This window comes from Neophocaena asiaeorientalis, unplaced genomic scaffold, assembly GCF_003031525.2.
Source record: "Neophocaena asiaeorientalis asiaeorientalis breed wild unplaced genomic scaffold, Neophocaena_asiaeorientalis_V1.1 scaffold119, whole genome shotgun sequence".
NCBI lineage: Eukaryota > Metazoa > Chordata > Mammalia > Artiodactyla > Phocoenidae > Neophocaena > Neophocaena asiaeorientalis.
In genome coordinates this window covers 10,394,047-10,416,050 of record NW_020175821.1, presented here as the reverse complement: position 1 = coordinate 10,416,050, position 22,004 = coordinate 10,394,047, and the positions used below count along the sequence as shown (strand labels likewise).

The window sequence follows — 22,004 nt, the reverse complement described above, 5'->3', positions numbered from 1 at the left end:
TTTCCGGGATAACCAGAAAGAGAATTAATGAAGGAACACAGAATGTGACCAAAACGAAGGTTAAGTCCCGCATTTAGTCACCGAGGGCTGGCAGGCGGGAGTTTATGGATCACTCAAGTCAGATGGGTGGCAGGCACAGTGGCCTCCCTCTTCACTGTACTTATCCCATCTTTCCTACTTAAATAAACCAGTCTGTTGTGAGGGAACATGAGGACAGGGTTCGCTATGACGGTGGCCAAAGAGAGAGCCAAGAAATCCCACTCTATTTATTTACTAGGAATCTCATTTCCCAGCCCTGCCTTGCCCACATGGGCTGCATAAATCTTAATCTGACTGAGTTCTTATCTCAGGGAAAGCAAAGGGTAGCCCTGGAAGCCTCTAAATAGCAGGTGCAGGACAGAATGAAGAGGAACAGGGAGGGCGGAGGCCAGTGGAAAATATCTCTGGGAGGCCAAGGAGTCTATAAGGCTGAGGAGCTTGAGAAGGAGCACGTGGATGGGGGAGGGGGCTGATCCCTGCGGGCGTAAAGTAGAACCTGCCGGGATAGGGCGATGGGGAGACCAGATGGACTGGCATTCTGTCAAACCAGATGGTGGGCTTTTATTTTTAAAAGGGCTTGTAAATCCTAGGAACAAGGAACCATAAGGGTACTGGGGTTCTTAATCCTATTAGTAGAAGACAGAAGTGTTCTCTTTAAAAATGTAAACCCCACCAGTTATAGAATTTCTATTATCAAAACTTTGGGACAGATTACCAGCTTGTGAAACTCCAAGGAATCTCTGAATTCTCCACTGATGGGAAGAGAAACTGCAGAAATAGTCCAGGCATTATAAGTTAATATAAAGGCTCCTCCTTAGGAGTCTAAAGTGAATTTACTAAATGAACATTCTGAACCAAACAAAGCATGATATATTTGTATGAAATAGACTTGCTTACCTATGGAGTTGGAAGGACATCTGACAGTGTAACCGAGGACTGATCAGTGTTTTTTTTTTTTTCTTTTTGCGGTACGCCAGCCTCTCACAGTTGTGGCCTCTCCCGTTGCGGAGCACAGGCTCCGGATGCGCAGGCTCAGTGGCCATGGCTCACGGGCCCAGCCGCTCCGCGGCATGTGGGATCTTCCCGGACCGGGGCACAAACCCGCTTCCTCTGCATCGGCAGGTGGACTCTCAACCAATGAGTCACCAGGGAAGCCCCTGATCAATGTTTTAATAAGTTTTGAGTTTGTAATGAGACAAATTTTAAAATTTAGGCACCTATTGCTTTCTAAACCGTTGTTCCCCTTTGTCCCCCTTCCCCAGTGGCTGGGGAAGCCTAGATCAGCCTGACCTCGGTGTACACACTGCTGCTCTCTTGGTCGCTGAGACACGAGGATTCTGTTCTTCAGTCCTTGTCTCTATCTCAGCCTTTACTTGAGGGTTTGGAATTATTTCCATCACCTTCCTCCAATAGGACCTATCCTCAAGGAGACCAGACTCATAAGCAGAGCATGGAGTCGTCATCTTGTGCCCATGTGTGGCACAGGCGTGAAGGTTGTGCAAGCAAAGCCACATCTTCCTTCAGTAGCTACACAGAGAGGTTGATGCTCCAGAGTTCATGAGGGATCTCCCACCTGTGCATCACATAACGCCTGATTCTCCTGCTAAGAGGAAAAGAGTAATTTCATCGAAAAAAATCCAAAGAAATGTTAAATATTAAGAGAAAGTTTTAAGTAATGTGATTCATTGCTAAATCACTTTCCTTGTAGACCGTATATTTATACATACACACACACACATATATACACACACACATATATATGTTTACCCATTAAATAAATATCAATAATATAATATCATTTTTGATGTTATTTCACAGATATTACTTTCCTTAAATACTCCTGAAAAGTATAACTGTTGTGCTTGAAATGGAAAAGAGTTGCTCTCCAACACTACTGACTGCATTTTCTGTTTGTCTGTTTGTTTGTTTGTTTGTTTTTATCTATAAAGGTATGGAAACCTGACAAGCCCAAACTGTGAAGAAGTTGGAGGCCAAAATTCATCAGAGTCTAAGACGGTGATCAGGAAGTGAGTCTGCCTCTTCTCTGCATTACAAGCTCTCAGTCAAGACTTATTATCTTAAAAGAATGTAATTTAGTGGAGTTTTTAATTTCCTTTGGAATGTTGCCATGGTTTTTTTCCATAATACATATAAAGTCATAGAAGTAATTTTTGACCATCTAATGCTTTCGTTTATTCATTCAGTAAACATGTATTGATCACCCACTCTTGGCCAGGCCCTGTGCTAAGGGATACAGCTATGAACAAAATAAGTAAGTCCAAGCTCTTATGAAGTTTATATTTTAGTAGAGAGAGAGAGAGACAAAGAATCCAGGCAAAAAAGAATGAAGGAGGGCAGGGGGGGCTAGATCCTGATGGAGACTTTGATTCACATAGGCTTTCTGATCTGATCTGGAGACATTGGAGCAGAAACCTGCGTGTGGTGCAGGTGAGGCCTTGTGAATGTCCAGGCAGGGAGAATATGGAAAAAGCTCTGCGGCAGGAACGGTGTTTGAGAACAAGTAGAGGGGTGAATGAGGCTGCAGCCAAGTGAATGAAGTGGCAAGTACTGGGGCATGAGATCTGTAAGGGCCCCTCATCACATGGAGGCTTTGGGAAGGATGCTGAATTTTATTCTGAGAAAGATAAGAAACACTTAACAGGCCTCTAGGAGAATAGTGCTATGGCCTGGTTTATATTTAAAAGGCCTGCTCTGGCTCTGTGTGGAAAATAGACCATGACATTGGGGACAGGGGCAAGAGTGGCAGCAAGGAGCCCGGTTAGGGCCCTTACGTGGGTCCAGGCAAGGGGTGATGACAGCATGGACGTGAGTAGTAATAGTAGTTGTCGACATCGTCATTATAGGAGTGGTAACAAGAAGTAGTAGCTTGTGGTAGTGACAGCTTCTGCAGAAGTCCTGAAGGTGTTGCTGACAGGATGTACTGATGCAGTGGGTGCGGCATATGAGACAAAGAAGCGGCAAGGATGCCTCCAAGGGTCGTGTGTGAGCGAGTGATAGAATGGAGCCCCGGCTTTATGCGATAAGAAGGTTGGGTGGGGAGCATGTGTCAATAATCTCATCTTAGACGTGTTAATTTTGAGGTAATTGGGTGAGTGTAGATTCCAGGGAGCAGTCTAGACTGGAAGTATACATTTGGGCATCCTTAGTTTATACGTGGTGTTTAAAGCTATGGGAATGGGTGTGACCTCCTGTGGATGAAGGGTAGATCTAGAAGGGAAAGGTCCAAAGACTGAGCCTTGGTTCCCTCCGGTACTGAGAGTTAGGAAAGCGGACGGTCCAGCAGAGGAGACTGGAACAGAGCAGGCAGGGGGAAGGAGAAGAAAGAAGCTGTGTTCCAGAAGACAAGCGGAGAGGGGGTTTTGGAGGGGGCGTGACCAACTGTGTCTGATGCTGCCCAGACATCAAGAGAGAGGGGTCTGGGGAGTGACTCCTAATTTTACCACACTTCCGTCTTTGGCACCCATGGCAAGCGCAGTTTTGGTGGATGCAGATGTGGGTTAAGAGAGGTTAGAAGGGGAGGAAGTGGGGACGACAAGTTTAATGACTCTTTGGAAGAGTTATGTTGTAAAGGGAAACAGAAATGGGGCGGAGGATGAGGGCAAGGGATGGTCTTTTCATTGTGCCTTTTTTTTTTTTTTTTAAATGGGAGGTAGTTTATGCAGATGAATTTGATCCAGCAGTCAGTGAAGAAGAAATCCACGATGTAGGGGTACAGGCTGCTGAAGGAGTGAGGTTCTTGAGTAGACAGGTTATATACTAGGGTGCTTGAAACCACTCGTGGTTTCATTTTGGGATCAAAAGTTCAGGGAGGTAATCCTATGGAATTTTTAACTGTTCAGGCAATTGGCTGATGGACTCCTTTCTCCAGGAGCCAGGGATGTAAAGATGAGAAAACTGGGTATCTTTTTAACTCCTGAGTTAGTTGTCAGGTAGTTTCATAATTTTATTGGATGGGCCGTAACCTTCCAGAAAACTAAACACACCAGTGTAGATATTTGAATGCCAAGCGCAAGGTGTGGTGAGTGGAAGAGATACCTTATTCCTAGAGGGCTTTAGGGAGGCTTCTTGGAAGAGGTGACATCTGAAGCAGGCTTTGAAGGAGCGTGAAGGTTTGGATGGTAGAGCCGTTTAGGAAGAGGGGACAGTGGGATCAAATCAGGGAAGTGCAGAGTATATGATATCTGGGGCAACAACACAGAATTGGGGCAGCTGCTTCACTGTGTAGATGTTGGGTGAGGGCAGCTAGTGGAGCTGAAGTTATCGTGAAAGGTTTGAATTTCTCACAAATTCAAGAGGGTTTGGGCTTTCCCTGGTAAGCAGTGGGCAGTCAGCCCTAAAAAGTTTTTGCAGGAGGGAAGCCGTATAATCAGATAGGTAATTTGAGGGAATGGATTAGACTTACAACCTTTTTTTTTTCTTCTTGTGGTTCTTTATTATCTCATTGTTGTGCCCAATCCAGATGCCACTGCCTAGCCCATAAATGCCACATCAGCATCGCCTGGGAACTTGTTAGGAATGCAGAGTCTCAGGCCCCGCCCCAGACCTCGATTCGAATCTGCATTTTAACGAGATCCTCAAGTGATTCCTATGCATTTTAAAGTTTGAGAATCGTAGGATTAGAGGGCTTTTGTTGTCGTTAGTTTTGTGTATCCATGAAAACTTACGGAAATAATAATTTTTTTAAACCAAGAACCTTTTTAGAATGAATTTTAAAACATATGTTAAAGAAGAGATACTCTACGAATTGAGTGGCCAGCTTGTCGAATGTAACCTCGATCTGTGACCAGATGCAGCAATAAGCGTGTTGTTATCTACATATTTTGGAATTGCGCCACGTCTAGAGCTACCATTCAACCAGCCACCTGAAAACTCTGAGGAGAGTAACAGTATGAAAACTATCGAGAGCTTTGCTGTTTCCCAGGGGGTGTTTTGAGGTTAAATAGTTTTCTGGGAAGTGGCAGTTAAAGCAAATTAATTTGTACTCTGGACGTGAAGAGTCATGCTCATTCTTTCAAAGGCCTGTTCTAAAGCTTCATTCACATGAATTGTACACCAGGAACAGTAACGTGGGTGAGACTCCAGGATAAGCTGTTTTAAAGGGCTTTACAGTTATAAGCATATGAGGCCTTAACAAAGAGCTTCACATAGAACTCCCCTGAGGGGTCCATCATCTGAGGACAATGGTCCTTTCCTAAAGCCTCACAGTGAATTGGTAGAAAGTTCTTGACCCTTTTCCTCAGACTGAGTTGCCTTTTTAAAAAATTATGCCCGATGAAAATATGCCACTTTATCGTATAATGGGTCACTCTGTCCTACAGATACTGGAATGCTAAAATCCCTTCTCTCTGCTGACCTCTTTCTTCTTTCCATTTCCCTTTCTTCTGTCTTTTTTGGGTTTTTTCCCTCCACTTCTCCTTTTATTATTTTTCATCTCACTTGAGCATTCTCTTTTTGTTCTCTTTTTCACAAGTTACCCTTCTGATCATTTCTGTGACTTGATAGGGTCACTGCTTTGTCTGTTTTTGGAGGAAATCAGGGAAGCACCTTGTCCATTCCACATGTAACACATGGAAAGTTCCTCGATCATCTCAGAGCTGCAGCAGCTGACTTGTAGCAGTGACTGAAGGCTTCCTGATGGCTGATAGATGTGTAGGAGATATGGCTGTATGCCAGTTCTCAGTGGGGGAGTTTTGCCCCCAGAGGACATTTGGCAAGATCTGGAGAATTTTTGGTTGTTTCAACTTGGTGGGGAGGTGCTCTGGCATCTAGTGGCCAGAGGCCAGGATTGCTGCAAAACATTCTGCCATGTGCAAGACCGGCCCCTCTCCCCCCTGCAACAAAGAATTACCTGACCCTAAATATCAATAGTGCCTAGGTAAGAAACCCTGCTGGATGGCGATGAGGCTGCTGCAGTGCTCAAGTGAAAACTGTCTTTATTTATGAACATCTAAATATATGTAAAAATAATACCATACTTATTTGGAAATTTATTTATTTATGCCCCTTCTTATAATTAGGCGAATCCAGTGCTGAGGTGGCCGTGGAGCCAGCCTCATGGAAGGTGACGGGCCCTGGGAAACGAGGCTGGAGAACTCGGACTCAAGCTCCTCCTCCATCACTGTCACTTCACCTCTCTCGGTTTTAGTCTCTTTTCCTGAAAAATGAGTGCTCTGAGATCCTTTCAAGTTTAAGGATGCCTAGGATAAAATTTATTTAGCTTTCTTTTCATCTTCTTTTTTTTTTGCGGTACGCGGGCCTCTCACAGTTGTGGCCTCTCCCGTTGCGGAGCGCAGGCTCAGCGGCCATGGCTTATGGGCCCAGCCGCTCCGCGGCATGTGGGATCTTCCCGGACCGGGGCACGAACCCGTGTCCCCTGCATCGGCTGGCGGACCCCCAACCACTGCGCCACCAGGGAATCCCTCTTTTCATCTTCTTAAAAATGAAAATGAATATCAGAAGCAGAGATATGGTCCAAATATTATATTGATTGTTTGAGAGGTGCCCTTTACTGCTTGTCTCTGTTGGAAAGATTGGGTAACCAGTTTTGATAAAATAGGAAAGAAAAAATACACAGCTTCTTTGATTTGCTTCTTATTAATCGTGACATCAGAACTGCTGGCTAGGATCATAAATAAAGAGATGGGCTAAAGCATTGTATTGTGGGGTCAGGCAAGGAGCAGCAAAATGCCCATTGTTTTCCTTTGCTGCAAATCTGTGTTCTTGTGATTTCAGGTGGGAAACAGACGGCAGGAATTCAGTGACATTCTAAGAAGTAAACATCCTGTTTTAGGACAGATGCCTTCAGTTTTGCAGCCCAGGGATATGGGGGGGTGGAGGTGGGGAATCACTACTGGGTTTAACTATGAAAAGGAAAATGCTCAACTATTGTTTGGTTTTTCAGTTTTTGTTGTAAAGCATAGAACAAGGCTTACATTTGATACAGGCTCCCAAGTCCCAAGGTAACAGTCTTTCCTGTATTTCTGAATATGGATCTAATGAACCTTTCAAAGGATAAAAGAACTTAAAAGAAGGCAAAAATGTGGAAATAACAGATGAAACAGTCAAGATGAAAGATTGGTTTCTGGTGTCTTGGACCACAACTGGCTAGTGTTCTTCATGAATTTCAAAAAGTATCTGGTTGTGCTGTGACTCTCACTTGTAATTCCAGTCCCGAGTATGCCCGGTTCAGGCTTTGTGTGATATCAGGACCTTTAAAGTTATCTGGCTAAAGTAAGAATTCCTTCAGTTGCAGGGAATTCAACTTGCAAGGATTTTAGATGTTGGGATCTTTGCCACACAGTGATTTCTGATGTTAGCACTAGACTGATGTAAATAATAAGTCATACCATGTTTGTTTCTACAATCCCTAAACTTGTCACTGTTGGGAAATCAGGGAACTCACTTCCTATGACAGAAGAAAACATCTCTGCCAGCATTCATTCTACCTGCGCCCCTTTCCTCCTTCCTGCCGTCACTTTTACATGAGAAAATGCTATCTATTTAGAATAATAAAATCTGAACCAGATGGGAAAAGGAAACTTTCCTTAGTGCAGATTTATTACAGTCACTGAATTCAGAAGTGAAGAGAACATGAAGAAGGGATATTAACCATACAGAGCCTTGACACCGTGAATCTTCACTCTCTGAAATGTATTTGAGATTAGAATATCATATATATATATATATATATATGTATACACACACAGAACTCTATTTAAAGATGTTTAAAACTATTCAGGAATTACGTTTTTTTATTCCTTTTAAAAAATTACTATTGTAATGTTGAAATAGTTTCAGTTTTTTTTCTTTAATTGACTCTCGTCACTTCCCTTCTGGAATGCCATGTTTTGTTTTCTCAAACTCTTTACCATAGCAGTGGTTTAAACCACTGAAATCATACTGCTTTCATCTCCAAACATTCAGATGATATAAAAGTCATTCTTGTAATCTTTTCCCAGAAGTTGTAAATAGTGACACCAGGTTTTAGTTCAGTGGTAAAGAGCCCTATAAATATTAGTATCTAAGATATTAGAAACATTTTAAAGAAAAGGGAGATGAGTTAAAGGAAGTTGGCTGTAATTCTTTATATCTGGGAAACTTTACAGTGGAAGGTATTAACAAATCTTCCCAGTGAGTTCGCAATCAATATTCATTCCATCAAATTCAAATAACCTAAGAAGGCAATTGAAATCAATCTGAGTGATTGTAACAAAAATGGGGCAAAGAAAGAAGAGTAAAGAAAAAAGCAAAAATAAGATTTAAAACTCCAAATTTAGAAGAATTAAAGGCTATAATGTGAAAGGAATATTTTTAAAAAGTAAAACAAAAGTAGAAATGGAGATGCAATAAGCCACATAAAAGAGCCTGGTATTGTCTTTAAAACATCCATACTGGACAAAGAAAAACGAAGTATAGTTTTAAAAAAGTCACTGAAATCTTGAATCAAAATTATGCATTTAAGGGAAGAGTGCAGGCTCCCAAGCAGAAATTACTTTTCTAATAATGGAGGAATGAAACAACATCGATAATCATTGATTCAGAGAGAAGAATAAATGGCCCCCTGAGAATCTCCTAAGGTCCTCTACACGTTAGAGAAAGGTAAAGAGACATCACAACCAGACTCTGTCCCTTGATCACCCTGCAGCGTCAGAGATGATGGAAATGATGATACCACTGTCACCTCTCCGACCACCACCACTGGCTACAGTTTGGGGTGTACTTACCTTAGTGCAAGGCTTTCTGCTAGGCATTTTGTACCTTCTTTTACCATCACAGACATGCTGTGAGATATTGTCCTGATTTTATAGGTGTGTAAACTGAGGCTCTGGAAAAATTACATGCTTTGACTAAGATCAAGCAACTGGTTAATGACAGGTCTGATATTTGATCTCAGGTCCAATTGACTCCAGGACTTGGATTTCTCACCGTTTTGCTCTCAGGCCTGTTATTTCAAAAATAGCGGTTGGGATCTCTGGTGCTCATAAATTCTCCCTGCCCCCTCACCCCTCCCGCCATATTTGTCTATGTTACAGTAAAAGAGCTGCAGAGAGAAGTGCGTGAGGAACTAGGGTATAGTCTCACCGTTGTGACTAGTGCTTTAGCTTGTTAGCATTCTGAGATTGTACAGTTTGGGATTATTTCCTTTAGCCTGTGTTGTTTTGCCTGGCTTTTTAATGAAATGAACACCCCGAACAAGGTCCCCAAACAGCTGTTAGAAATGTGGAAGTTAGGCTTGTTTCCTGGGGAAGGAGATGGGTTGGAGGATGTGAGGAAAGAAGAAGGAAGACCAGATTGGTCAGGCCCATCAATCTGAGCGCCTGCTTCCTGTTCTTGGTGCCTTGTAGCATCTGTCATCCCCAACGGAAACTCCATTCTAATGGTGAAAACTGTAGAACGCCTCAGCAATTTTTTCATTAGAGGCCTATTTATAGCATAAAAACTCCCTTCTCGGACTGTGAGGAATTGGAGAATAATGAGTTAATGAGGTCCCTGAAAAATAACTTTGGTGAGCAGCGGTGTCTCTTTCTAATAATAATGGCTAGAGTTCATTGGCTGCTTCATAGGAAGAGTCCCTGTGTTAAGTACTGAGTATCCTTTTAATACCCTCATAATAACCCTATGTGTTATTATTCCTGTTTTACAGATGGGGAGTCTGAGGCATAGAGAGGTTAAGGAACATGTCCAAGGTCATACAGTGAATAAATGAGAGAGTGGGATTTAACCCAGGCTTTAACCTCAACACTGTGTGGTCTCTACTTCTTTACCTGTGATAAAAATGAGACTATTTCTCTTAAGTACTTAGGTTGGACCCTCTTGTTCATCTTTTTTTCCCCCTTAGGACATTTTAAACAACAGTTTTACATTTATATAAAAATTGAGCCAATAATACAGAGTTCCCGTATACCTTCCTCACAGTTTCCCCTATTATTAACTTCTAACACGAATATACACGTGTTATAATTAATGAATCAATGCATTGTTAACTAAAGTTCATAGTTTAGTCAGAGTTCCTTATTTTTACGTAATGGCCCTGTTCTGACCCAGGGTCCCATCCAGGATACTACATTACATTTAGTTGGGATATCTCTCTAGGTTCCTATTGGCTGTGACAGTTTTTGACTTTTCTTGTTTTTTATGACCTTGACAGTGTTGAGGAGTACTGATCCAGATATATTTTAGGACACCCCTTTATTAGAATTTTTCTTGTAATTAGACTGATATTTTTCCTCATAGTTAGACTGAATTTATGAGGTTTGAGGGAAACATCACAGAGATAAAATACCATTCTCATCACATACTTTCAACATGATTTACGACTGTTGATGTTGGCCTTGATCACCTGGATGAAGTTGTTATTTTTCAGGTTTCTTCATGGCATATGTCTTTCTTCCCCCTTCCTTTCTATACTATATTGTTTGGAAGGAAGTCACTATGCACAACCCCTTTGGTTTGCTTCCCTTCTTTTAGGGTAACGTATCTACCTAATTTATTTGGAAAACTTCTGCATGGGAGATTTGTCTCACCCATTTATTAATTTATTCAGTCTTTTATTTATATCAGTATGGACTCATGGAAATTTATTTATACTGTGGGATATAATGCAATGCTACTTTATGTATTTTATTGCTCAGATTATTCCAGCTTTGGCCATTGGGAACTCTTCTGGTTGACTCCTGTGTCACTTTCACACATCCCTATTATTGGATTTGAGCCCTTCCTTACTTTATGGCACTACAAGACGTTCTAGACTCACCTTGTATATTTCCCATCCCAGTCTTAGAATCAGCCATTTCTTCAAGGAGACCTGGTTCTTTTTTTTTGTTTTTTTTAGATTTTCAGGAGACCTTAAAGTTTTATTTATTTATTTTTTATATTTATTTTTGGCTGTGTTGGGCCTTCGTTTCTGTGCGAGGGCTTTCTCTAGTTGCGGCGAGCGGGGGCCACTCTTCATCGCGGTGCGCGGGCCTCTCACTGTCGCGGCCTCTCTTGTTGCGGAGCACAGGCTCCAGACGCGCAGGCTCAGTAGTTGTGGCTCACGGGCCCGGCCGCTCCGCGGCATGTGGGATCCTCCCGGACCAGGGCTCGAACCCGTGTCCCCTGCACTGGCAGGCAGATTCTCAACTAGTGTGCCACCAGGGAAGCCCAACCTGGTTCTTTTTATTGGAGAATGATATTAGAAACCAAGATCTGGGTGCTAGGTGTGCTCATCGCTACTGGGGTGTCATTTCTTCTGGCCCTGTCAGCTGACATGGCTAGGAAATATATGTGTAAATGCATATACCTATAAATATTTCTATGTATAACCATCTATATATTATATTAAATATGAATTCTTACTGATGCCTTCAACTCTAATCCTTACCACATGGACCATTCTAGCTTCCTCCCCTTGCTTATTTGTGAATATCCTCTCCAGCAGTGAGAAAACCGGCTTCTACCCTCTGCCTTCCATTTACTTAATTGTTCAGTTTCAGTATATATGTATAGCAGTATCAGAATTGTTAACTCGTACCCCCGAGGGAAACAACTTTCTCAACCAGAGTCCAGTGTTGATGTGTAGTTCCTTTTGCCTTTAGTCCTTAATCTTATAGATTGTAATTCTTCTTTTTTAAAATAATGAAAATAGCTAATGTTTTTGAGCACTGATTATGTCTTAGGGACTATTCTAAATACCTCAGATATATTATCTCTTTTAGGCCTCATAAGAACTCTGTGAGGAGGGATCTATTACTGTATATGCATTTTACAGATGAGGAAGCAGAGGCATAAAGAGGTTGGGTTTGTCTGACTAACCAGAGAGTCAGTCTGACTCCGGAGAATGTGTGTAACCACATCGGCTATACTGCTCATGAAAAATAGGCACTTAGGAGACCTCTTAGTTTTGTTCCTTTTCTAATGGAGTGCAGCCACTGACATACTGAGTAAGGTTTGGTAATATAGGATTGAGTCTCTGCACAACAATTCCCTTCAGTTTCTGTAAATTTACATGCAGTTGCCAGGATTTGCACATGTAGTTTGGGAATGAAAGACAGGTGTGTAAACACTTGATTTTAAGTTATTGGTTTTGAGCTCATCTCCTCCTACTCTTGACCCTTTCTCACCCATATTTACTCTTTATACTGTGTGTCTTTCCTATCCCAGTCTTTTTCTTCCTCATTCTTGCCTTGGAGGTTTTCCTCTTCTTTAACTGCCCATGGCCCTTCACTGGCTTTTCTGCCCTATATTGCCTTCTGGTGCTTCGTCCCTACTCTGGCTTTGTTTACATTTATTTCCCTGGGTCTCTCTTAATTCCTCTTTTACTTTCCCTCCCAGCGTTCTAACCTCTACTCACCACCAGTACCAAAATGTACAATGGAAAATGTACAAGAGAGCATTGCAAGATTACCTTGATGAGTCTAGATGATGTTTCCATCCTTTACATGCTTTTACAGGCAAAAAAAGGGAAAAAAAAATCTCTGCATCTCCCTTTGTTCTTTCTCATCAGGAAAACCATCTAGCCAGGGGTCTTAGAGGCAGACTGTAACTGGCAGCCTTCCCAGAAACAGCAGAAAATCATTCTGTGACTAGGAGAACAAGGTGGAGGGTCTAGCTCAGAGTCAGTGTCAAGGTTACTTTGCTTTCTTTCCCTGAAGGGCAAAGTGCATTGGCTCCCACCCAGAGGGCCTGGCAGTGTCCTGTGCTACACTGCTTCAAAGGCCACCCTCTACATAGATCTTTTTACCTTTTCATTATCTATATTAGGGAAAGATCCAATTCTTGGAGAGTATCCTAAAATAGAAAAAATGTTTTGCTGCTTTTAAAAAATGTTTCCATGTCTAATCTTCTTCTGCTGATGATTAAGTAACGATAAATTATTACCTCAGGGCTTCCCTGGTGGCACAGTGGTTGAGAGTCCGCCTGCCGATGCAGGGGACACGGGTTCGTGCCCCGGTCCGGGAAGATCCCACATGCCGCGGAGCGGCTGGGCCTGTGAGCCATGGCCGCTGAGCCTGCACATCTGGAACCTGTGCTCCGCAACGGGAGAGGCCACAACAGTGAGAGGCCCGCATACCGCAAAAAAAAAAAAAAAAAAAAAAATTACCTCAAATAGATTTCTGGGGAGAGAAAGCTCTAAATGGACAGAGTTATTCTTTTTGTCATAATAATCCTATTTCTTGGCTTGGAAGTTATATATCATGGGAGCGATGACCTCATACCTAGAAGGTTTTTTTTTTATTAAACCTTTTACCAGTTCTAGAGTATTTTACTACCTATGCGATTTTAACATGATTTAATGCATTTATCTTAAAATCCCTGTACGTATTAAAAATCTGTGGTTTGAGCATAATAGCCTAATGCTCACCTCAGTCAGCCCTCTTACTCTGCATTGCATGCCTGAAGGTCCCTGAGAGTGATTAGAAGTTTTGTACTATTTCCTTATACCTCTCAGCTAAGACATCTGTCTGATGTCTTCCAACCAGGTATTCTTAAGTGTGATTTCTGTTTGGCTAAGAAATCAAATGAGCATAGCAAATCTCATCATGCTCCATTTCTCCCCTCTTTTCCTATTCTTTAAATAGTTCTTCCTTATGTCTCTTAAAAGTGTTTTGCTTTCTCTCACCTCAGGACCTTTGCTTACACTGTTACCCCAGAGTCTTCACCCTGCTAATTCTCCCTTATCCTTAAGATCTCAGCTTTAACGTCATTTCCTCAGGGAAGCACTCCATGGAGCCCTGACCAGGTTTACTCTCTCTGAAGGTAAATACCCTAGACTCCCCTACTGTGACATTCATCACATAAATAGTTTTTGGGAATATGGAAAATAAAGGGTACTCAATAAATATTAGTTGGATTAGTGAATTCATTTTCCCCAGGGGTCTGTTCTATTACAAGTACAAGTCTTAGAAACCGCATCTGGGTCTGGACACGACTTCCTTCCTTCACATACTGCAAGAATTTGCACCTTGCCAAGGATGTCTGAGGTAGAGAAAGCAATCCTGGTTGTCTGCTCCACCATCAGATTTGGGTCTTGCCCCTGCTCTCCCCACCCCCCATCCAGTCATTCTTAATCAGACACACACGTTCCCTTGGGAGTGAGGAGTGCTGGCTTTTCTCCTTACTGAGTTTAGATTATGTCACAATCTTAATCTTTCCATTTGGCTTCAGAAATTACTTCTTCAGTCTTCACACGTTTTTTTTTTTTAATTTTTTAATTTATTATTTATTTTTGGCTGTGTTAGATCTTTGTTGCTTGCCACCAGGGAAGTCCCTCTATTACACTTTGATGTTCCTGAATTGGTCTGTCTTGAGGGGGGCTAACTCAGGGGTGTGTGTGTGAGTGTGTGGTGTGTGTGGCGTGTGTGTGTGGCATGTGTATGTGTGGTGTGTGTGTGTAGTGTGTGTGTGGTGTGTGAGTGTATGTGTGGTGTGTGTGGTGTGTGTGAGAGTGTGGTGTGTGTGTGTTTGTGTGTGTGTGGTGTGTTGTGTGTGTGTGAGTGTGTGTGTGTGGAGTATGTGTGGGGTGTGGTGTGTGTGTCGCGTGTGTGTGGTGTGGTGTGTGTGTGGTGTGTGTGTGTGGTGTGAGTGTATGTGTGGTGTGTGTGGTGTGGCGTGTGTGTGTGGTGTGTGTGGTGTATGTGAGTGTATGTGTGGTGTGTGTGGTGTGGCGTGTGTGTGTGGTGTGTGTGGTGTATGTGAGTGTATGTGTGGTGTGTGTGGTGTGGCGTGTGTGTGTGGTGTGTGTGGTGTATGTGAGTGTATGTGTGGTGTGTGTGGTGTGGCGTGTGTGTGTGGTGTGTGTGGTGTATGTGAGTGTATGTGTGGTGTGTGTGGTGTGTGTGTGGTGTGTGTGTGTGGTGTGAGTGTATCTGGTGTGTGTGTGTGGCGTGTGTGTGTGGTGTGTGTGGTGTATGTGAGTGTATGTGTGGTGTGTGTGGTGTGGCGTGTGTGTGTGGTGTGTGTGTGTGTGTGGTGTATGTGTGGTGTGTGTGGTGTGTGTGTGGTGTGAGTGTATGTGTGGTGTGTGTGGTGTGTGGTGTGTGTGTGGCGTTGGTGTGGTGTGTGTAGTGTGTGTGTGTGTGTGGTGTGTGTGTGGTGTGTGTGTGTGTGGTGTATGTGTGGTGTGTGTATGTGGTGTGTGGTGTGTGTGTGAGTGTGGTGTGCGTGTGTGGTGTATGTGTGTGTAGTGTGTGAGTGTGTGGTGTGTGAGTGTGTGGTGTCTGTGTGTGGGGGTGGTGGTATTTGTTCACAGTGTTTGCCTTCCTCCAGCAGGCCTGGAGCCACAGGTGTTGCATGAGCATGGTTTGTATTCTGTATCACTCTATTTTACGTGGCAGTTTCCTTGAGTTCTTTCCATGAGTGCTCATTGATGTTCACTGAGCCATACCTTTTTTAATCCCTTCCTTTTGTGATTTACGGCAAGTAGTCTTAAGACTGCTAACAGTTGTGTTTCTCTCCAGATACCTCAATATCCTTATTGACATTATGTCATTTGAAATTCAACCGATCAGTGTCAGGTAGATGAAGGCAGGTATTATTATGTCTCTTCTCCAGATAAGGGTCAGTGGAGCTAAGTGATCAGTCCCACTCCCATTGTTCACAGGTGGCACAGTGAGGATGGGAACCAGGTTTTCCTCTGGAACCTCATTTCTTATTCTGTGCATAGAGCCAAGTAGCTTCTCTAGTTTAACAGTCACACCTTTCCTGTAAGGTTGTGACTTTTAACGAGGGCCTCCCTTCGTTATTAAGGTTCTTTACACCTTCCAACTAACCAGTTCTGGTTAGGATGTACCTTAGATCTTAGGAGTGGAGCCAGGAAAGGTAAGATGGAAAAGTCACTGGCCAGTAATCCTGTTGTCTGTGTCATGATTTTGTGATGTTGCTTTCCCTTCTGAAATTTCAAAAGTTTCACGTTTTATCTGCTTCTTAGCCTATCAAGAACAGAAAGTTTCTTCCCAGGACTGGCAAACATAAAGCTGCTCTGAGCTTTGGGCACACGTCCAGGCCATTCCAGAAAGCCTGCCTCCCTGGGATGCTGATAAAACTCTGCTAATAAGAGGGCAGGGGTCTGCCTCGTGTTGTATTGTGCTGTCTGTATATGTCTTTTCCTCCTTCTCTTTATTCTTCCTCCTCTGCCTTCATTTCTCTTTTGTCTGAAAATGCTTTTTAATTCAATGTCTGGGTTTGTAGTGACTTTTCAAAGCCTTCTTGGCGCTAAGCTGTGGGAAGGGCACTGTCACAAAGAGTAAAATGAATAGATTAACAACGCTAGTAGAAAATACCAGTCTGAGGAGGACAAAATGTGCACCTAAAGGTGAATCCAGTATGGATTAAGGTCCCCCTTCAGAATTCCCCTGGACCTTCCAAGGCTGCAGCTTTCCATGGAAGGAAGTCCTATACAACGTGCCCCATAGAAATATACAAGTACACAGAGATGTAAACAAGGATATTCATTTTGTAGTTGTAAGTGTGAGAACCTAACAATAACTTAACTACCTGTGCACTAGTAGGATACCTATATTAATTATGGTGTGTGCATGCAGTGGATACTATGTAACCCTGAGAAACAGTGAGAGCTAGAGGTCCTGGCGTGGATGGAGAGGTGTCTATGACATACTATTTATGGGGGGAAAAAAATCCATGGTTTATACATATGACATCTACTTAAATATGTAAACATATCCATAGAAAAGTCTAGAAGGATATACTCCAAACTGTTCACACAAGGTCATGGTAATAAGATTAGAATGAAGGGGGGTAGATATTTTGTTGTTTTAATTTATAGATATTTGTGTATTTGTGATATTTACTTTTTTCAATAAATTGTTTTGTAATTTTAAAACTAGCAATTATGGGGGGTAAATGAGTAAATGACATATTGATATGTTTTAACATCTGTCTTTCACTATAATTTTGGATTTCTACCTGGGTTTCTTTTAGGTTATGAACTTTTGAGGTGTTATCAGGGTCATTGAGTTGCTGGTCTCATTGTTGGTTGGATGCTCTTTTAGATTTTTAATTTAGTGATGTGAATTATCATCCCTCCATATCTGTCTTTTAATCACTGTCATCGAAAGAGTATTCCCTCATTGAAATATTAAAAAATATTAAGTGAGTGATAGTACTAATTAAATTAAATCACCCTTCTTTTGAGAAGTGCAAAACCGTTCTGTAAGAGTCACCATAATGTATGCAAACGTCAGGTTTTCCTGAGTTCTGTGCTATCACCCCACCTATGTGCCTACCCCAGTTCTGGTCTCAATGCTCGTCAGCAAAGAAGGGAAATTATTCACAGAAAAATCATCTTCCTTATAAAAACGAAATAGTAGGATGCCGCCTCATCATTATCTTCTTCAATTCATGATATTTGGTTTTGGTGAAGAAAGGAGAAATAATGAGTGCCATGTGTGGGCTCTCAAAATAATTGAAGTCCATCATTTCAGGGGGAGTTAGGGCTTCACCATATGAATTTGGGGGGCCATAAACATTCATAAATAACATGATGTGACAAGTGACCCGAATATTGAAGGTTCACTGACTAGAAGTTCATTAATTTCATTTTGCTCGTTCTTTCAGTTAATCCCAGAGCCCAGATTAATTTCTTCTAGCTTTCTGTGAGGGAATGAAACTTTTGTTTCTTTTTTGAATCTGCACTGAAGATTTAGAAAATACTGAATGATTTCTATGGTTTTACATGCCAACCTTAATTAGTGGTTTTATGTCATCTACTTCTGCTGTAGCTATGTGAATATTATCGTTCCCAATGTCTTCATGTCCATATTGGTGAAACAGTGATCTCCACAGCAGTGAAAACAGTTAATTTCTTTCCCTTCTGTGTTTGTACGTCAGTTCCAAAAGTTCAGCATTAGATTGGCTTTAGCTGCATTTCTGCCTTGATCACAGTCTAGCTCTCTGCTATGCACTTGAGACCTGTGAAGTTTAGACACACCTATGAAAGTCCAGGCGGCAGTTTCATATATACGGATCATTATATCTTCTCGTTTCTTTACAGTTCGTTAACTAAGCGAACAATTTGTTTGAAGTCTAATCAGATGGTAATTTTAAAATCTGCTAGACATTTTTTTTTCAGCTGAAAAATTTTAATTAGGTCTTTCGCTAAAACAAAGTGTCCCAGCTCTGTCAATAAAACATGCTTGGATTAATTTAGAGTCCCTGTCATCTTCTCCGGCCATCGTCAATGGGTGCACCTTGTTCCTGGGGCTGGCTGGTCATTAGTGAGGCAAAGTACCATGTGCATGGGACACAGCCTAGCAAGTGCCCGACTCAGGAGTGGCTGTAAAGGCTTCTTTGAATATGAAGCGCAGGACAATCACATTAAAAGTTGTCCTTTTTGTCAGCTGTTTGTCTCTTCCATTGAGTGAGGGGCTGCACCTACCTTAAAGAGAACAAGCCTGTGTTATTAGTAACATGAAAGGAGGGAAATGTGCTCCCATGATGACCCGGTCTCTTTTTGTGCCCTGGTCCTTGTTTCACCCAAGGTGGACTCAGCTGAGCCATCAGAAGAAGTCGCCCTCTCAATGAATGGCTTTGCTTATCAAGTTTTTCTCCTTTACTTTTCAAAACCTAACTTTCTACTCATACTGATTCTCCCACTGGAAACACATTGTCCTCTGGTAATTTGAAAAGTGAAAGGATAATTTTGTGAGGACGTTTTTGGTGCTATGCTGAAACCCTGGTGATCTTTGTAAAATTAAATTTACACATTATCTTTCCTAAACCTAGGCCCTTCCGTCTATCAAAGTTCTGGCCCACTGTCTGTTATTTCCTAAAATGTTATCACAGTAGATTTTGTGGTCTCTGACTTGAGTGAATCCAGAATTGGAAACACATAATCTTGTTGTATACAGGTTACTTTGAAGTTGCTTCAGGACTCACTAAATCTTCTCTTCCGTGTCTTTTTTTTGCCCTATGTGGGTTTTTCCAAAGTTTATGGTCCTGTTTTTGTTGGTTTTTTTTTTTAACTTACCAGTCTTTCCCCAGCTCCCCAACCACCACTTAAAATAATAAAAGGTAGTCAGGCTGTTTTCAGATGCTTTAACTTCACTGACATTGCTGGGAACTTCTAGGGAACTATCCGTTGATCACTTGCCCAAGGTTTCCTGAGGCATGGCTGGGACAGGCTCTGGTGTCCAGGGCTGGTTTTGCGTCTCCAGAGCCAGTTGAGTGCAGTGACTTTCTGTTTTCTCTTTCTCAGTGCAATCGCCTCCATCCTGAGGGCCTGGCTTGACCAGTGCGCAGAGGACTTCCGAGAGCCCCCTCACTTCCCTTGCTTACAGAAACTGCTGGATTATCTCAAGCAGATGATGCCAGGCTCTGACCCAGAGAGAAGAGCACAGAATCTTCTTGAGCAGTTTCACAAGCAAGAAGTAGAAACTGACAGTGAGTACTTGTTTGATTCCAGGGAAGAAGCTAGATTCTGATCCTGCAAACCTCCACAGTGAGGAAATGTTCTCCCTGTACTTGTTGAATAGGAGGCCTTGGTTTCCTGCAGGACAGGCTGCTGGGGGATTGGGGGCTGTGGTAAAATTCTCAAGGTTATTGAAGTACTAATTACAGGACCTATATAGCATTTTAGAGCAGAGAAGGGGATATTCAACATCACCTAGTCCAACTCCCTCATTTTCTACGTGAGGAAACAGTGGCTCAGAGGTGAAATGATTTCTCAGGGTTTCCTTTAATACCATAAAGAGGACGATCTCCTTGATGGTCTTTTACCTTTCCTTGTCATCACACACCCTGCTGAACTTGAATTTGCTCTTCATTATCTGCCTAATTGATTCCTCCTTCTAGCAAATGAAAACGCATCACAAACCACCACCCCCATTCAGCAGGCGAGGAATTAAATCCAGTTCTGCTCCTGTCCTCACAAAAGCTTGAAAAGCTCAGAAAAGATGTTTCTCCTTCAGCCGGAAAGCATCCCTGTAATCTGTCCCCTACTGGGGCAGATTACCATCATTTCGCATCTCTGATGGCCTCATCCAGAGGAAATTTCTGTGGCTGTTTTTTCCTATCTGAGGAATTGACTGCCTATTTTCAAGGACAGAGGAAGGGCCACCACTGCAGGCCACGGGCGGCTTGGAACCATCAGGCTTTGAAGAAAGTCAGAAAGAGGCTAGGGCGGTCTTTCAGTGTGACGTTTTATCCCCTCACTGGCTGCTGGGGGATGGTTGCCATGGCAGCTGACCCACTTGGAGCTTCTGACAGGCACTTCCCTGAAGTGACGCCTGATTTCCTCAGTGAGGGAAAGGAAATGGTTCCTCAACACTGATAAGGGAAGCTGCATCAGTGCCAAAGAAAATAACCTTAAATTCCAAACAGAACCTGTTGAATTTTTTACGTGTGGGGGACCAGAGAGGGGAAAATGCAATTGCATCATTAAAAGCTGACTGCCAAGTCCTCGTATCTCCGATGACTTCATTTGCCGGGAATGTTTGAATACCAGGGGCACTCCTCCAGCTGCCGGACCTCAACTCCCTTCAGGGCCTCCCCTCCTGTCTTTGTGCTGGAGTGGATACACCATTAGAGCCCAGCTGTCCCCACGGGAGCTGCCCCTGGCTTCCGGCCTAATTGGGGAACCGGTGGGACCAGTGGTTCATTGTTTCCAACCGGGACTGGAAGGCCAGCTCATTTGGCAGGCTGAGGCAGGGGAGAACGAGATGGCCTGAATTTGGTAAAGTTTTTAGGCAATCCCAGAAATGAATTTTTTCTGTGTTTGGAAATTTTTAATCAAGAACTCTCTAAACTCTCTGTTTATTAAGTACAGGAATCATTACCGAAAAAGAGTTTTAGGAGCTTGGTTCCCATGTGCTTTTTTTACCCAGTTTCATGCCGGCAAAAGCAAACAAGCTCTCCTACATGTTTTCCAAAAGTGAAATCTTGCTTCAAGTTTTTACCTACTTACCACTGGAAAAGAATCAAAAGCAGAAACAGTGAAAGCATGGACTAGACCCTGGAGAGAAAGGACCATGTAATCTTCAGATACAGCAGAGTTGATCCAAGGCACATATCAGGCTGCTATGGAGTGTTGGGTGAATGAGATCAAGCCTTAGCACATATACTCCTTGGCTGAAGTGGGCCAGCCTCTGCATTTCAGAGCGACTGGGACGGATTTATGCACAGTGGTTAGCAAGAGGGTTGAGAGGCCCATTCTGAACCTTTGGGATTTCAAATATCTTATTCCTCCACCCAGTGAGAGAGGACCAGAATTGTGTGGAGGAAAAGTGGTGAAATCATGGGGTTTTAGCTTTCTTTAGCTCATGCTTGTTTGTGTCTCAGACTCCAGAGGCAGGCAGAGATCCCCTCCTTCCTTACCTGGTTGTAACCAACCCCGTTCACATCAGTACCTTCAACTCCAGGGTGAGGCGGCCAGTCTTAAATCACATACCTGTCACCAAAGTTGGCAGATACCCACGTGGTGCTCTGACAGGGGAGGTGATGTAGGGTCCACTCAGCGCCCCTTTTCCCCTCGGAAACTAAGAAACGGCCACCCCAACTTGATCCAAGATGCCTAAAAGTCTTTTATTCTGCAAAGGCTTACAATGTAAACATTCTGGGGGAGTAGTAACGCCCTGATTTAAATGTCTGCTAAGATATAACTGAATGCAGCTAGATTTTTCTTCTTGAGAATGGATTTGACAGGCAGAAGAGCAAGGAGTGTGAAAGGGGATGAGGTTGGGGAACAACCCAGGAATTGGGGAAGGTTTCCCCGGAAGAGAGGCTAGGGACCCAAGGTAAACGTCTTCCAGGTCCACAGTCTTTCACAATGGAGACTGGAGGTCCTGTTCCATGTGCTGAGCACTTATGCTTTTGATTTGGAGCCCTAGGTAGAAAAAATTTATTTTTTCCTACTTCTTCAGTCTGTATCCGATTAATTTGCTAATCGATGATCTTATCTCTAATAAGGCTCAGGTGAATTTAGCTTAAGGCTATCCTACTGCTTCATGCAT

General features: G+C 42.8%; 1 protein-coding gene across 3 annotated transcripts in view; it reads left to right on the top strand.

Moving 5' to 3' along the window:
• RGL1 (ral guanine nucleotide dissociation stimulator like 1) overlaps positions 1–22,004 on the top strand; it is a 271,255-nt gene that overhangs the window by 203,425 nt on the left and 45,826 nt on the right. For all 3 annotated transcript variants that reach the window (XM_024732469.1, XM_024732467.1, XM_024732468.1), the window contains 2 exons: positions 1,989–2,066; positions 19,253–19,437. In XM_024732469.1, coding sequence (XP_024588237.1) covers positions 1,989–2,066; positions 19,253–19,437 — 263 coding nt within the window. The remainder of the gene's footprint in view (positions 1–1,988; positions 2,067–19,252; positions 19,438–22,004) is intronic.